The sequence below is a fragment of the Enhydra lutris genome, unplaced genomic scaffold, assembly GCF_002288905.1.
Source record: "Enhydra lutris kenyoni isolate GAN:26980312 unplaced genomic scaffold, ASM228890v2 scaffoldscaffold58, whole genome shotgun sequence".
Taxonomy (NCBI): domain Eukaryota; kingdom Metazoa; phylum Chordata; class Mammalia; order Carnivora; family Mustelidae; genus Enhydra; species Enhydra lutris.
Window position 1 is genome coordinate 673,921 of NW_019154142.1, and position 18,103 is coordinate 692,023.

Genomic DNA, 18,103 nt, shown 5'->3' on the forward strand with positions numbered 1-18,103 from the left:
AGAATCTCAAGTATCAAGCATGTTTATCATCATATATAAATATGTATAACCCATCACGTTTTCCTGAATGGGGCTTTGTCACAACGCCGAACCCCCAGGATTTTTGTGTTTTATCTAACTTTTTAAGTTTGTGTCTTAGTTTTCCCCTCCAGAAAGTAGAAATTACAATTTTTCTCCACCACATTCAGATGTTGCAATGACTATATTTATTACTGTAAAACTCCCTGCTAGAACAGTAGAATTAGAGAATTTGAACATAAAAGGACCTTCAGATCATCTAGTCACAACACTCATTTTATAATTGAAGGAATTGGAGGTCAGAGAGTGTAAGTTACTTGGCCAGGGTAACACAAGTTGGTGTGAGCAAGGTGTAGCCACCTTCAAAATGAGATCTTTTGACATCTTTTAAATATTACTCAGAAATCATGCCGTTTTCTTTAAAATGCCCTCTGTTAGCTAGTTTTTGCCCCTAAAATTCAGTGGTTTACTCATTTGCATGAGCACTGTTCTTTGTTTGTGCTTGGCAAGGCTCTGTCCGTGTTACCAGCCCTGGGTTCAGGTCCACGCAGCTTTCATGCTGGGACTCCGGCCCGGGGAGCAGCAGTGGCTATGTGGGGTGCAGCACTCTCAGAGTACAGAGCAGAAGATGGGGGCAGAGCAAAGAAGAGGAGAGCAAACTATTCAGATTACTTAAAGCTTCTGTGAGGATGTGCCATATATTGTGTTTGCCCCCACACCAAAGGAATCACACAGCCACATCCTAAGTCAGTGAGATGGGAAAAGATGTTACACCTATTGGAAGCCACGGCAAAGGCCAAGAAAGAATACTTCATTGACATGCCTTTTGCAATAAATGCAATTGAAGGCTCAGGATCCAACAGAAGAGGTACACTGTAAATACTGAAGGGGTTCAGGACAGGTCCTGCCCTCCCCCACCCCCACAATGTGCCACTTTGGCATGTGGATTATTTTGAGCTGAAGGCACTTGAGACCCTGTGGGTTCAAGAGAAACTTTTGTCCCTCCCTTGAGCACATAGAAGAATCTAAATTTGGGCCTTTCCAGAATACGGGTCATTAACAAAGATACATTTTATCTGGGAGACTCATCTGTATGACAGGGCAAACTAATTACGAAGCATCTGCTCTTTTTATCACTCTGTGAAGTACATTTCTTTCCTCTGAAATCTCAGACCCCTACCCCCTTCTCTTTAGTTCAGAATGACATATATACCTCAGTTAGCTCGGCTGTCTTTGGAATTTCCATGTCCATGTGAATTCCCCATATGTATGCTTATATTAAATCTGTTTTTCTCCTGTGAATCTGTCTCATGTCAATTTGATTCTTAATCCAGGTGGAAGGACCTTTGACGGTATAGGAATTCTTGATTTCCAACAATATATTAGAGCAACACTTTGGAATAAATTCAATAGCAGGAGTCAATATAGAGTGAGATCTGAAGGACCAAGTGAGCCAGTCTGCTTGCTTAGACCAAGAGGCTTAACAGAGGAGGAGATGCCTGGGTGGGGCCTTGAAAAATGAATCTGTTTCTAATACATGAATAGAATGGCATTCTAATTGGAGTTAGCGGTTTGTACAAATGCACAAAAACAGGAAGCAGCATAGTGCATTTGCGAAACTACAGATAAGTGTTTAAACCTTGAAGATAGGGTACAGCAGAGAACTGTCTCGGGGCATCTGAACTTAGGCAACAGGAAACACTTGGAAAGCTTTCAAAAGGAGAATGACAGGTTCAGACTTAGGTTTGAGAAGACTGCTTGGGTGACTGTGGCAGAAGGATGGTGATGCTGAAGGCAGGGAAACCAGCATCTGAGCTGACGGCAATAGTCAAGGAGAGAGAAACTGGGGTGGGGGGCGCTTCACAAGGTGATGGTGGTGGGGAGTACGGATCAGGCGTTGTGCTCCGTCAGGGATGAGAAGTCTGGAGGAGAGAGGAAGCCAAGGCGACCCCCAGATCTCTAGTTTAACTCTCAGGGTTTCAGGACGGCCATGCCATTTCACTGAGAGAATATTCCAGCTGGGAGGAAACTTGAGGAGTGAGTTTCGATTTGGTACCTTGGAGCTGCCTGAGGGATCTAGAAGGCAAGAGTGAGGGCAGCATTACAGAGGGAGTCGCCGATGTGCATTTTATCATCAGAAGCTGGACGTCTGCAGTAGCTCAAAAAACTGGGTGGGGCAGATTATGTGATGTCCCGGGTCAGAACCAATGTTGAAGGAGCAGATGCAGGTGGAGAAGCCTGAGACACAATGAGAAAGAGAGAGTAGAATCGTGGTAATGGAAGGAGTACAATGTTTCAAGGAGGAAACGTTCAACCTCTGTTTCCCTTTAAAAGATGTCAGTTGCAGAAACAGGCTTTATCTGCGGCATTACCGTCATCTCATGATTCAAGAGTAGCACTACATTTACTCGCTTCCAGAGCTGTGAGCACTGCCGTTTGGGAGCTGCCTGAAAATACTTACTGTTTGGCAGTCGAGGGAGACAGCTGGAGTAGGGATCAGTTGGTATAAGAGTGTGGGATGCAGAGTCTTATCACCTGCTTTTGAATCATAGCACTAATACTTATCTGCTTTGTATCCAGGGGCAAATTACTTAATCTCTCTATACACTTCAGTTTCTCCTCTGTAATGTGATGAAAATAATATCCATATCCCACAGGGTTGTTATCAGGATTAAATAAAATATTACATAAAAAAGCGCAGAGCACACTGCGTGCTTGAGGCATCTGCTCAATAATAATCCAATTGCATTTTGTTCTTATGCATAAAGAGCGCTGCCTTTTGCAGAGAAGGATGGAGGCGTCAGCCCACCTTGCACTGGAATGTGTGCTTTGAACTTTTTCTGGGAGTAGTGACAGGTCATGCGGAGTATTCGCAGTTGTTCACCTGTGTCACCCCTGAGCTCGCGAGTCATCAGGAGGATGGTTGGCCAGCCTTCCCAGTGCAGCCTGTCACTAGGGGATGGTATGTCTTTATGTGAAGGGTTTACCTGAATGTGACCTGAACTATGTGAGCACCAAGCGATGACAAAGGAAATGTAACCAGACAGAGAGAGCCTTGTGTAACCGTCATCAAATCCTTATCTAAAATAAACAGCAGGAACCTATCTTATATATCATGGGTCCTCATTCAATATAAAGAAATTTTCAAGAATGAGAGCTATCACCTCTTGGAAATGTCAATGAATAAAGAGCAAATTACCAATAGTTGTCATGCGTATGTAAAAACAGTGAAAAAAAGTGGAAGAAGACAGTATGCTGCGAAAATAAATTAGCTAATACACAAGAAGGTCCTTTGTATTTTCGCAAGAAGATAAAAATTGATTTCAAGGTATTTTGATTATCATTCATTACATTCCACAGTGACTTTCATGGTCACTGTGTTTAATATGTCTGGTAGTTACTGAAAGTGGGTGGGGGCAAGAGGATTTCAGAACCCAAGTTCTCCAGCATGGGGAAAGTTTCCCAAGAGGTTTTTTTTTGTTTGTTTTTGTTTTTAATATTTTATTTATTTGACAGACAGAGACCACAAGTAGGCAAAGAGGCAGGCAGAGAGAGAGAGAGAGAGAGAGAGAGGAGGAGGAGGCAGGCTCCCCGCTGAGCAGAGAACCCGACTCAGGGCTCGATCCCCAGACTCCGGGATCATGACCAAGCGAAAGGCAGAGGCTTTAACCCACTGAGCCACCCAGGCGCCCCTCCAGAGAGTTTTGACAAGGAGGTGACAGAAAGATGCCATTCAGAAAGCATTGAGATCTAAAACAGTCTCCTGAGGACTTAGTAAATTATTACTTGGTTAAAACAAACAAAATCAGGAATAGGGAAATAAGAGGTTGAAAGTTTTGCTGTTCCTACTGTCATTTGCTGACACCCCAGGTGACTGGACGTGGCTTCCAGCCCTGCACACAGCTAGCAGTTTGTTTCTGAACTCGGGCCTTTGTTTTTCCCATCAGTAAAGGAGGGATTGGCACTAAAGCACCTTTAAAATTTCTTCTTGTTCACATATCACATTCTCTTTGTTGATAAGACTAGTAGAATTTGCCAAGACTGTCTAGTCTAATATTGTTCTTTCTGAGGACTCTTTTATAATTTGAAAAGGAACTGCAAACCTCTTGTGGACAGAAACCCCAGAGAACTAGCCTCTTCCGTCGTTGGCCAGCTCATTCTGTTAGGAATTCCTTCTTATGTTCAGTAGATGCACCTTTCTTTGATTACCATTTCGTATGTACATGTGTTTGCTTACTTCTACAAAAGGTTTTTAAGTTGGCTTACGGTGCGGAAACAGCGGAAAATACAGCTAAACATAAAAAAGACAAACCAATGAAAAAGAACAGAGAAATAGATTTTGCTGATCCTCTAATGGGAGATAATTATCACAGTTTAGAAGTCAGTTTAGGTAAGGATTCCCTGCAGATAAGGCAAAAAGGAAAGCATGTTGTGCTGCGCACTGTCTTCTGTAGGAGGAGATGCGTTCTGATTTTCAGCATTAAGTGCGAAGAGAAATGAGTTCGTGGGGGTTTTTATATAAAGAATACCAAGTATCAGATTGGACAGTCTTGAGCTGAATGTGTGCACCTTGTCTCACAGAGTCAATTCTTATATGGTTTGTCTAAAAAACTGGAAGCATTATGTATTTGTTCTTATTTTAAAGTCACTGTACCTTTATAACTGTTGGTTAGGAAAACACAGAGAGTAAAATACAAATCTGCCAATCTTTTCATGTTGGCAAATGTAATCATCTTTGCCCTTATGCAATTATGGTTTTCACAGGGAATCTCAGCTGGGTTCCCTTAGTGGTAAAGGGCCCCGGGGATATGGGAACCACCAGATGCAGCCTCATGTTTGCAATTATAGTATTCTCTTAATTTTGTGTCCCACTTATTTCCTTAACACATTATGTTTTTTCTTGTTACTACATAATCTTTATGATTATATTTTTAACTCTCAATTTTCAGATTTACTGCAATTTAACAGTCGTTTAGCGCTATAAAAATGCTGCAGTGAACATCCTTATACCTCTTGCTTTTCCTATTCTGGATGATGAACTGCATTTAGTTTCCCATAGAAACACTTTTATTGAATTTCATGTTGGAAGTGGACCCACACTAATGGACATGCTAAGAGCCACCCCTTTGCAGTGTGTCTGTGTATTTATATCAAGAATGCTGCTGCTTATATTATTACATTTTCTGTGTTTTCTTTTCTCTCTCTCTTTCTTTCTTTCTTTCTTTCTCATGTTCTGTGTTTTCTTTATGAGGACCCACCTGAGAAATTCCTCTCATTTCAATTGCAGGAATAGTTGTTTTTTTGTTTTGGTTTTGGGTTTTTTTGTTTTTGTTTTGTTTTGTTTTGTTTTTTGTTTTGTTTGGTTTTGTTTTTGAGTAATGTTAATGTTACTATGTTCAGTTAATGTTACTGTGTTCTTCAGGGAATCAGGTAACTGGATGTGTTTCCTTCAGGGCTATGAGCTGCCAAGAAATGCAGAGTCAAATCTTTGGCCTGCTTCTAGCAAACCTGGACCAGACTATAAAGAACACCTTACATAAAGGATACCAGCCTTGTTCCCGGAGTGTCCTCTTCCCCTTTCCCTTCTGTCCTCTTTCCTTTACCTACTTACTCTAAGTTTTCTTTTATTTTGATAATTTGTGTAAGCCTTTGAGTCTTTCTGGAACAAAGCAGGGATAGAGCTAAATAAATACATGTCAATATTTGGATTATTTCCTTAGGGTAAGTTTTGAAAAGTGGAAGCACTGGCTCTCATGTCACATTAAATCTTAGCCCAGTGAAAGATTTTCTGTAGGAAACTGAGATAATATAATCCAAGCATGTAAATTCTGCGTGATTTATTGCAGATATAATACTGAGTGAGTTGTTAGAGTTCCGAGAGGAATAAAGAGTCAACTTGTTTCCTGGAGACTTTCTCTGCGATATTCGACACTGCAAATGCCGTTTTCATATGAAACTGTGGGAGAAGCTCCCAGTTATCTAGCAAAATATTCAATGTTACAATTATGTACTATTAATTAAAGAGATACTCATTTTCTTTTCTTTTCTTTTTTTTTTTTAAATTTCTCTGTGTGTGTGTGTGTGTTTTAAAGATTTTTTTTTTTTTTTAATTTGACGGAGAGAGAGAGATCACAAGTAGGCAGAGAGGCAGGCAGAGAGAGAGGAAGGGAAGCAGGCTCCCTGCTGAGCAGAGAGCCCGATGTGGGGCTCGATCCCAGGACTCCGGGATCATGACCTGAGCTGAAGGCAGAGGCCTTAACCCACTGAGCCACCCAGGCGCCCCTGTGTGTGTGTTTTAAAGTAGGCTCTCTACCCAATGTAGGGCTTGAACTCACAACCCTGAGAACGAGAGTCACATACTTCGCATGCTCCACCGACTGAGCCAGTCAGGTGCCCTGAGATACTCATCTTCTTAAGATAACATACGTATAAACAGTAAAACTGACATTCTGTTCTGAAAATTTAAGAGCCACCTTTGATAGGGAATTGACTTACTTTTAGAAAGACTCAGACCATAGAGGTCTTGAGGATAAGACTGACATTTTTCTCAAAAATGTCATAAGTATTTGTACAGTATATGGGTCAGGCTCATGATTTCTCTGCTATATAATATGGGAGAGAGAGTTGACTTATGTGTAAACTGATGATGTCATCTTTGACTTAAAAAGGTACCTAGTAATTGGATGTGTCCTCAAATAATATTTTCAGTATTTTTTTTGAGTCAACTAATGAAAACCTTCTCTTAATCGGGCTTCACTTAGCCCACCAATTTAATAGAATTACTGACCAAGGTCCACAGCACTCTCAAATATGCCTGGCTGGAAGGCAGATGTCCTTGGGGGTCCACTAGCTGAGGTGTACGCAGGAAAGTAGTTCTGTTTGTTCCCTTTGGTTGTATTGTGTGTGTTCTTTCCCCTGAAAAGGAGTTAACAATTCTTCTACGTGATCCTGCTTTAATATTTTAAGAAGGCTGTCTGTTATCCTTTCGAAACTATTCATACTGGGATCCTACTCTATCTACTATAGAACAAAATAGAGTGTAAAATAAGTGTGTTTCTTGAATTCTGTTTTAATGGGGATACAATATAATAATTCAATTAAGTGTTACTTACTTACTGGTGTAGACCTGTCTTAGCATGATTTCTAAGGCAATGGCGGAGTAATTGCCATTTGGAGGAGTTATCATGGCTATCTTTGTTTGTAATAGTTTTTTTTTTGTTTGTTTGTTTTGTTTTTTAAAGATTTTATTTATTTATTTGACAGAGAGATAGATCACAAGTAGGCAGAGAGGCAGGCAGAGAGAGGGTGGGGGAAGTAGGCTCCCTGCTGAGCAGAGAGCCCGATGTGGGGCTCGATCCCAGGACCCTGGGATCATGACCTGAGCCGAAGGCAGAGGCTTTAACCCACTGAGCCACCCAGGTGCCCCTGTAATAGTTTTGAAAAGTACAAATAAATGGGAATTTACAAGTGCAGGAGCTCTGTCACACAGAATTAATAGCAATTTCCTCATTTAATACACGTGGTGACCACTATGTTGTGTAGCCATCATTGTGCAAAGAGCGGAAAATTTTACTTTTAAAGTGGTTCTCTTTTGTTGACAAAGCTTTTTGATACTACAGATATTCTAATATAGTACTCACACATTGCACATTTAGATATATCTATCATCCTTTGTGAATAATGACACTCAAACTATCCCTGGGGGGATATATCGATAAGATCATTATTCTCATTTTCTAGATAAGGAAACTGAAATGAAATTCCTTGCCTAAGGTCAAAGAACAAATCACTGGCGGAATAAGATTAGGGCCGTGAGTTCTTGATTTTCAGTCCTTTGTTCAGTCATCTAAGTCATAGTGTTTTACTCAGTATGGGAACAGATTATTATCAGTCAAGAGGAATAAGGCTGTGCCCAGATGGTGCCAGGAGACCGGCTGAAAATAGAAATCTGCTCAATCAACCCTTCGTTTATCTGTAAAGTGCCAAGCTACTCATTTCACTGGTGTTTTTCACTGAGCCACTAGCTTGCCTTCTTGTCTTGTAGACATAGTCTCCAACTTTACATTCATATTGTATTCTAAAGCTCATTTCTGGAGGTTCTGTCCTCTAAAAATCTGACTTTGGAATATATTGGAATTCCTAATGCTTTAATATGTACTGAATACTGTCTTAGTGATGTGGTAGAATGGGGACGGGACTCCTTGGACACTCACAGCACTACTTCCTGCACAAACACTCCCACCAACTGAGACGATATAAAGTAAGATCTCACCTTTAGGAGAAAGCTGGACTTCTGTATCTGCTATCGACCACTTAGAAAAGCATTTGAGTCTGGCAAATAGGACTGTAGTCCTAAGATTCCATCCCGATCACGCAGTTTCCCCCCAGAATTAGTGACTCTGGAAGTGAAGGGGACCAGATAATCACGTGACCCATGTCACAGCCCTTACAGAAGTTCATGGGGGAGAAATAGTTGAATTCTTTCAACATTCAACAAACTTTTATTGTACTCCTCCTACATGCTTACCTACATCTCTGAAATATATCCTAATTCTTGGGCATGTTCTAGTAGATTAATCTGTTGACAGGTGAAACATTTTCCCGAAGGTCAAATAGCATAAATGAGAGTCAAGATATAAACTCAGGATGCCTGGCCTTTTAGCTAAATTCATTCAATCATGATGCTGTTGAGTTTGTTGATGGATGGTTCCATTATATTTTATAGTTAGCCTTATGGTTTTTGCTGATGAGCTACTAGAATGCTTAATTAGTCTAAACTCAGTCATTCACAATAAGAACGGCACAAACATTATCATTCACTTATTATCTGTAGAGTTTGGGATAGGTTTGGTCCAATAATAAAGATCACAATGAGCCAGAAAAGGAATAGAAAATTCATTTCTCCCTAGTTCTGAGACCCCTCCCCCCACCCCAGTTCAATCTTTATTAGGAATGACAACTTGTAAACGTCTGGGCTCACTACTAACAAATTAAAACCACTTTTAAAAAACAATTGTATATTTTGGATTTGATTATTCAATATTGATTACTCAATACTGAAAGGGCCTTCATCCTGACTACAGTGTATTGAATTTCCCTGATGTAGCTTCTGTGGTCTAATTTGTACATCATATATATATAGAGAGAGAGAGATGGATAGATAGATAGTCTTTCAGTCTTATTTAGGTTGAAAACTTGAATTAACCAAATAGAAATATCCATGCTGTCAGTTAGAGATAGAGTAGTTATTTCTATGTTATGCTGCAGAATTTAAAAAAAAAAAAGGTATAAATTTGAATGACTGTCCTCTAAAAGTATCTATATTCTGGGGCTAAGTGTGTTTTCCTCCCTTTAAAAATAAAGTTCCAGGGACGTGTGTCTTGAAATATTTGTATACTTACCTTTTTAATTTTGTAGCAGACATTTCAGAAGCTTGGATTTCACTTCAGATTCAAGAGTTGGTGCATCACCGTCCGTTCATCAAGCAGATGTTTATGTTAGTTGTTACTCTGTGCCAAGCTCTGAGTCGCTATGGGGTGGAAACAGCAGAGCCGGTGCCAGCAGGGAGCTACCTCTATGGAGAGAAATAGTTTCAGAGTTAAATTGGGTGATAGGAGGGAGGTAGGGAGAGGTGCGTTTAATAGGGTGGGCGGAGAAGGGTGGTTCAGAGAATTTAAACTGAGATCGGAAGGAAGGGACCAGCTACGAGGAGAAGATTCAGATTCTTAGGAAAAGCATCCAAGTGGTGTTCAAAGCTCTGAGGTGAGAATTATTTAAGTTGGCTTTTTTTGCTTTTTGTTTTCTTTCTTTCCTTTTTTTTTTTTTTTTTTTGAGATTTTATTTATTTATTTGTGAGAGAGAGAGAGTACAAGCAGGGGGAACAGCAGACAGAGGGAGAAGCAGGCTCTCTGCCAAGCAAGGAGCCAGAGGTGGGACTCCATCCCAGGACACTGGGATCATGACCTGAGCCAAAGGCAGACGCTTAACCAACTGAGCCATCCAGGCATCCCATTACTTGTTTTTAAAAGGACTACAACAAAAAAAATGGGAATTCAGGGAGAGAAAGCAACAGCCATCAGAGATGTTTGATTACTAAGCGTGAAACAATTGGAAATTTGGAGATTTCTCAAAGCCTGCTCTTTTATTTTAATGATGGGGAAACAGAGGCCAGGTGAGATTGATGTGTTTTTGGTCATATACAAGTTAAATTGTCACTCGGGTCTCCCATTTCCAGATCTATTGTTTTTCCTATTAAACGAAACTACTTTTATTGTGCTTAAGAACTCTAAATGTATTGCAGAGTATTTGGTTTTTATAGTTGAGAGTTGAAACCTTTACAGAGTTGGTAAACATTTATTTAGGCTTTCTTTATAATCAATAACAATTGCCAAAGCCATATCAATCATTGTGATTTCCATCCCTTATTAAGAAAATCACAGGAAGTACTTTACCCCTTCAGTCATTTATTGATTTTAGTCTCTAGCTTGGAAATCTTTAGCTCTTTTGTGGTGCATCAAAAAGGAATTCCTGGGGGTGTGTGGGTGGCTCAGTGGATTAAGCCACTGCCTTAGGCTCAGGTCATGATCTCAGGTCCTGGGATCAGCCCTACATCCGGCTCTCTGCTCAGCAGGGAGCCTGCTTCCCCCTCTCTTTCTGCCTGACTCTCTGCCTACTTGTGATCTCTCTGTCAAAGAAATAAATAAAATCTTAAAAAAAAAAAAAAAAGGAATTCCTGTTTCTGTTTAATTTCCACACAGTCCACTTTAGTTTGAAACTAGATATTGTCCATCTTGTTTAAAAGAGGGGAATGTTTTTATTGCTTCCAATCATTTCCAATTATAACCCTATTGGCTTGCTATACATTTCTATAATTTATGCACTTTCCTGTCTGATAAATGGCAAAGCTTGAATTTTCAAGCCAGCCATTTATATAAATTGCTGGTATGCTTTCTATTTAGCTACCTTTCTGCTTCTAATATTTTTGTTACTCTGTGGAGAAATGAATTGGGCTAATACTGTTTTCAGCTCTCCTTGATTTTTCTGTTAGCCTTTTAATCCATATATAGGAATTGTTATGAGCTTAGCTCTACATCATAGTAAAACCTTCCATTTGGTGATTATTATATAGGACAACTAACATTGTCCCAAGAGTCACAGTCAGGGGGAATGGTAACCTGACAGATCAGAGAGTAGAAAAATATGTTACAGATACTTCAGAAATTGTAATTAAATAAACTTATATGGCTTTTGGAGTATCTAAATGTACTCCCACCCTCTGTATTATAAGAAACTAAAATATTTTTCTGTATGCAGATGATGTGATTTTTTTTTTCAGTTATTGAGGAAAAATCAAGAAAATTGTAAAGTATTTAAAGTGTACATGTGATGATTTGATATACATATACTTTGTGAAAGGATTACTCCCACTGAGTTAATTAATACATTCATCACCTCACATATTTACCTTTATTTGGTAAAAGAACATTGAAGGTTTTTTTCCCCCAAAGATTTTATTTATTTGTTTGAGAGAGAGAGAGAATGTGCGCATAAGCAGGGGGGAATGGGAGGCAGAGTGAGAAGCAGACTCCTCGCTGAGTAGGGAGCCTGATGTGGGACTCGATCCCAGGACCCTGGGATCATGACCTGAGCCGAAGGCAGACACTTAACCGACTGAGCCACCCAGGCACCGCTAAGAAAATTCTTTTAAATTGATGTGTGACATTTGTCACAAAAGTACACAGTTTATAAGAGTTTGATCTGATGAACATTCAGAAGGTGAATACACCCATGTAAACCAGCACCCAGTCAAGAAAGAGAACCTTATCAATACACCAGTCTGACTCCAAATATCAGTAGATTTGCTAGTTTTTAACTAATGGTTTTAAATAATCGTTTTAAATAATTTTTGTGAGATTCATTCATGTTCATGTGTGTATTTGGTTTGTTTATTTACATGTCTGTACAGTATTCCCTGGACAAACATACAATAATTTCTTAGTCTCTTCTACAGGTGATGGACATTTGGATTGTTTCCAGGGTTAGACTCTCTCAATGCTGCTAAAAGCATTCTTGCACATGTGCTTTGGCACATTTATTGTGCCTTTTGTTGATTACATACATTGGCGTGGAATCACTATACTCTAGGTAGGATTATGTTCAACTTTAGTAGATCATGACAGTTTTCTAAAGTGATTGTGAAAATTACACCTCCATCATCTGTGCAGGAGAATTCCAGTTACTCTGCCTCCTTGTCACCCCTTGCTATTATCTGTTTTTTATTTTAGCCGTTGTGAGGTGTTTTGATTATTCTATGAGGAAAACATTGTCCTCGCCAGCAGCGTGCCCTCAGTAAACCTCCATGCTGGGATTGAGCTGTGTTCTACTTGGTCTTCTTTCCTTTTGTGAGAGTGTTGCTCCAGCTTGACTGATTACTGGAGCACAAGTTTCTATATTTTGCAGGGAATTCAGAATATCTGTATTTCTGGTAAATGCGCTCAGTACTTACAAGTAATTATGCTAAATGAAATGTGAGTTTATGAAGTGCATTAGTCAGTATACTGAATGCAAGTGCTTTAATAAAGCCACCAATTCAAACTAGTTTAAGTGAAAAACGTGGTTGACTCTTCTGGCTGAGAATCCAAGCTTGGGGGGCCCTAGGGGCTACGCTTTGCTTTCCATATCCCGGAAAGAGCTTCTCAGGCAAGCTCTCTCCCTGTCTGGGGACAAGATTTTGCCAGGAGCTTTAAACTCCCAGCAGTTAAACAGAAACCAAACCAAAACAACAACCATAACGATAGACTTCTTCCTGTTTTCCGCGAGCTCTATAACCCACATCCTGCAACTGAGTCTTCTTGGCTCTTGTTCATTCCTTGGCTCAGGGTTGGCATCCGTACCCTAGGACCACATGCTCTTAAAGGAGCAGTGATTCTCCGGAAAAAGTGGGGTTCTGATACCAGAAGACGGGAGGATGGTTGGTGGCAGGCAAAATCAACATCCTCTCTGAGTCAGATGATTTGCAAAAGGGTGTGCGGTCTGTTTATTCCTTTAGCTAATACAGAAGTTGCCCTTGGATCAAGTGATCGTGCTGGAAGGTTGTATACATGGATTGCATTATTTGGGGCCCCGTGGAATTGCTTTTATTGAACTGTACTTGGACATTCTGTTCTCCGCCTGCATTTAGAGACAGTATAATGAGCTGCCCTGAGGATTTCCTTATATTACTGTCAGGTAGTACTGAGGACACTGTTTTACTCTCCAGTTCATAGGATTTCATGGGAGAATATTCTCCATGGCCTCTGTACCAGGAAGAGTTGAACTGTTTCTTTTTTAAAAAGATTTTATTTATTTATTTGACAGAGAGAGAGATCACAAGTTGGCAGAGAGGCAGACAGAGAGAGAGAGGAAGGGAAGCAGGCTCCCCGCTGAGCAGAGAGCCCGATGTGGTGCTCGATCCCAGGACCCTGGGATCATGACCCGAGCCGAAGGCAGAGGCTTTAACCCACTGAGCCACCCAGGCACCCAGAGTTGAACTGTTTCTAAACAACTTTTATGATTTTATCTTGTGGTATTTCTGAAACTGATAATGTTCCTTCTTTGCATTGCTAGTATGAGAGTCCATTTTTTTTAAACTGAGCTCTACACCCAGTGTGGGGCTTGAATTCATGACCCCAAGATCAAGATTTACTCTACTGACCGAGCCAACCAGGTGCCCCTAGAATGATAGAGTTAGTTTTATGGCTTGTTTTAATCAAGTCCAATAGACCTCTAAGCCTAGCTTTTTTAGTGGTGACCTCACTCCTTTATTTTTATTTTATATTTCCTTTAAAATGTGATTTCCCAGTTCTTTTTCCTTTTTCTTCTGCTATATATTTTTTGAAAACTACCTGAAGTCTTTTCTGAAACCAAGTTGTGAAATAAATAGAACTTATGAAAATTTTATTCCATGTATTGAAACTATCACCACAAAATGAGTAAATCTGCTTGGCTTTGGCAAGAAGTATATTAATAGGACTTACTTTGTGTTCCAGTTTTAGATGAGAGGGCTGTGAAACACTACAGAATCAGAAGGCTGGATGAAGGGGCATTTTTCCTTACCCAGAGAAGAACCTTTTCAACACTGAATGAAATTGTGAGCTACTACTCCAAGACAAGTGATGGCCTGTGTGTCCAGCTGCGAAAACCATGTTTAAAGGTGAAATGCTTTCAAGATGGTTCATTTTGAAGTTAACCTTTTGCCTTCATATATTGGAGTATCTCTCATGTGATATGTCTGTTCAGGAGGTGGGGGAAAAAGGTCATTTGATTACCTGAGGCATGGATAGAAAAACTATGGCCTACAAGCCCATATTGTCCCACACTTATTTTTTAAATACTAAATATTTATTGGAACATGGACATGTTCCTTCATTTACAAATTGTCTTTGACTTTTCTCTGTACTAGCAGCATTTAATAGTTGCAACAGAAACTTCATGGCCCACAAAGACTGAAATACTTACTATCTCATTCTTTTTAGAAAAAGTTTGCCAACCCCTGACCTAAGGCACTCACTCAAGACAGAAAGTATTCATTCTTTGCACTAGGAAATTAATCTGGTGTCCTGCCACTGGAGCACTTAATGATATGTCTGGACAGGGAAAAAAGTGCCCAAATATAATTCTTATTTAGATCTGTATTCAAGAGTATTAATATGAAAATACTAGACTCATTAGCTGGTCTGCATAGAGATGTCATTTAACTAACTGTTCTAACAGTTTGGCTGGGCCAAACATTGATAGAATTTATCTACATCTATCAGTTGTGGCATGTCTAACCTAGACTTATTTAAAGTTGTAGAGTGGTCTGGCACTGGTGTGGGACAAAACTTCAGCTCCTCATCAGAGTTCAGGTCTTGTGTCCTGTCAACAGGACAGCCAGCCCTGTGGTTTATGTCTGGATAATGAATGAAAGGCTCCTGGTAACACCTGACCAGAATTTTATGGACAGGTAGAAGCTGAAGAATTTTGTTCAGTGTGTATGTGTAGGGAATTCATTGACTTAAATCTTGCCAAGTGAATGTGCAATTTTGGTATAAGTGCATGCATCTTAGATGGTGTAGGCATGACCCACAAGAATATGTAAGCTCATGCTAAGAATAGCTTACCTGATGCAAAGATGTGGCTTAAAAAAATACTCATTTTAACCAATATTGTTGGATTCTGCTGGGGACAAATGTTCACAAAGAAGCATATACCTTCTGTGTATTCAATGTGCTGATGATTTGGCAGAGGAGCTAAGATAATTTCTTTTTTTTTTTTTTTTTATAGATTTTATTTATTTATTTGACAGAGAGAGAGATCACAAGTTGGCAGAGAGGCAGACAGAGAGAGAGGAAGGGAAGCAGGCTCCCCGCTGAGCAGAGAGCCCAATGCAGGGCTCGATCCCAGGACCCTGAGACCATGACCTGAGCTGAAGGCAGAGGCTTAACCCACTGAGCCACCCAGGCGTCCCACTAAGATAATTTCTGATGGTAGATAATGAACTAGACGATGGATTCTAGGAGGGCAGAGTCTTGTCTATTTTGTTTACTGAATGGGATATGTATTTACTAAATGTTTGTTTACTGAATGGGATATGTATTTACTAAATGAACAAGTACATGAGTGAATGAACAAATAAATAAATGAATTTGAAACAAGGTGGACATTTTAATTATGCAAAAATATATGATACATATGGTAAATGATATAGGCCAAAGAATTTGGGAATTAATTGCAAATCAGGTGGAACTTCAAATGGGCCTTAAATTTGGGAGGATTTAGCTAGGCAAAAAGTCAGAGGAAAGTCACGTCAGACCCATGCAGGAGTGGCATTGGATGTGGAGTGGGTCAGATGGACAGCAGGGTGCCTGATGTAGCAAGAATTGGGGGGAGATCAGCTCAAATAGCAAGGATACAGGTTCTGCCATGATTGCCTTTTCATTTTAAAGCAATGAGAATAAAATGTACAATGTTTTGGTTTTAAAAATCGTGTCTTTTTAAAAAAGTGCCTAGACTATTATTTTCAACCAAAAAAATTGTCAAATCTTTTTCTTATACTTATTCTAATTATTCTGTGAAACAGATACAAGTGCCAGTGCCTTTTGATTTGTCATATAAAACCGTGGACCAGTGGGAGATAGACCGCAAGTCTATACAGCTTCTGAAGCGATTAGGATCTGGGCAGTTTGGTGAAGTGTGGGAAGGACTGTGGAACAACACCACTTCAGTAGCAGTGAAAACATTAAAACCAGGTATGGACAGAGAATGTCAAAGGTGAAATGTCATATGTTGATTTTTAGAAGCTCCACTTGCTACTGTCACTGTCCAAGGGGTCACAGGACAACCAATGAAGGCACCAAGCAAGTGTTGTGATCACCTTCTCTGGACCAGATGACAATAAAGGATAACATGCTTTAGATTATAAAGGCAAGAGCAGGTGCCTGTGATCAGCTAATGCTTAAGATATCCCCAGGGCAAGATTTCAACAAAGTATCTCTTCTCTAGAATTCGGATTATCCCTCTTCCCATTTTTTCCTAGCCTCCATTACAAATACTGACTTCACTGAAAATACTTAAATCAGTGGAACCTTGGAGATCTTCAGGGATCTGAAGGGAGAAACAGTTTTATTAAACACTAATTATTTATGGTTAAAAGGTAAAAAGAGAGAGTCAATTATCATATGGTTTCACTTATTTGTGGAGCATAACAAATAGCATGGAGGACATGGGGAGTTAGGAGAAGGCAGTTGGGGGAAATTGGAAGGGGAGGTGAACAATGAGAGACTATGGACTCTGAAAAACAATCTGAAGGGTTTGAAGAGGTGTGGGGGGGTGGGAGGTTGGGGGAACCAGGTGGTGGGTATTAGAGAGGGCATGGATTGCATGGAGCACTGGGTGTGGTACAAAAACAATGAATACTGTTACGCTGAAAAGAAATTTAAAAAAATGATTAAAAAAAAAGGTAAAAGGGTCCATCTAAAAGCCCTCATATTTGGAAATGTAAAAACTATTTTTTTCTTCCATCTTCCTTTTTCCTATCATAGAAATTAGAAGTACACTAAAATCATATTTATTCAGGCAGGCATTATCCCCTCCATTTTAAAAGCAGGATAAGAAAATTTAGAAAGATTAAGTAACTTTCCTAAAACTTACTAGTTGTATAAAACAAAGTCTCAGTTTTATCGTTTATAAAAAAGAAGGTTGTGTGTGCTATGGTGAGTGCTGTGAAGTGTGTAAACCTGGTGATTCACAGACCTGTATCCCTGGGGCTAATAATACATTGTATGTTAATTAAAAAAAATAAATAAATAAATAAAAATTAAAGAAAAAGAAGAGGGTCATTAGTGCAAATGCTTTGAATAAAGTCTGGTTCACAGTAAGTGACCAGGAAAAGCTGTTCTTATTTTAATTATTATTATTATTGTTATTGTTACTGTAAGGTCATTCAGCGGCAGAGCTGGAATTCGAACCCACATCTATCTCTGCGGCATCTCCCTAGGGAAGTGACATTCTCTGACAGTGTGACTTTACTGTAGTTGCCTCACAACTACTTCTAATAACATAAGCAGGAATAATAACCAGAAGCTAGAGTATGGTTCTCTGGGGAACCTTCCTTCTTTACCGAACCCAGAATCCTTAAGGGTTTAGTAAACCGCCTGGTGGCAGAGCTGGAGCCTCTGGGTGCTGCTGGTTAGCAGTCTAGTGTAACACCATGGTTCCCAAACTGTGTGCCAAGGCACATTGGGGCACCACAGTGAATTCACAGGACTGTCACAGGATATTTAAAAGTTTTGAGGTAAACTTGAATACCACACAGTTCAGTATTAGACCATGTTACATTCTTTTGCTGACATCATATCTTTGTGAAAATAGGTTTTTGGTAGGGACTGGGATAATAAGCAAGATCCAAGCAGAAATCAATGTGGGGCAGGAAATGAGCAGAGCCACATTTTCTCTGCTTCCAAGACTTGAAAAATTGTGTTGTGTCCCATAAATGTATGTATTTCTTTAGTAAGTAATTGTGGTGAAGAATGAAATAAAAATTATTTTTTATTTTGATTTATCTGTA

The 18,103-nt window shown here is 39.7% G+C and overlaps 1 protein-coding gene across 1 annotated transcript in view; it reads left to right on the top strand.

The window, feature by feature from the left end:
* The window catches only part of LOC111158302 (fyn related Src family tyrosine kinase), a 113,168-nt gene that overhangs the window by 80,270 nt on the left and 14,795 nt on the right, over window positions 1–18,103 (top strand). The window contains exons 3-4 of the mRNA XM_022520254.1: window positions 14,046–14,209; window positions 16,118–16,286. Coding sequence (XP_022375962.1) covers window positions 14,046–14,209; window positions 16,118–16,286 — 333 coding nt within the window. The remainder of the gene's footprint in view (window positions 1–14,045; window positions 14,210–16,117; window positions 16,287–18,103) is intronic.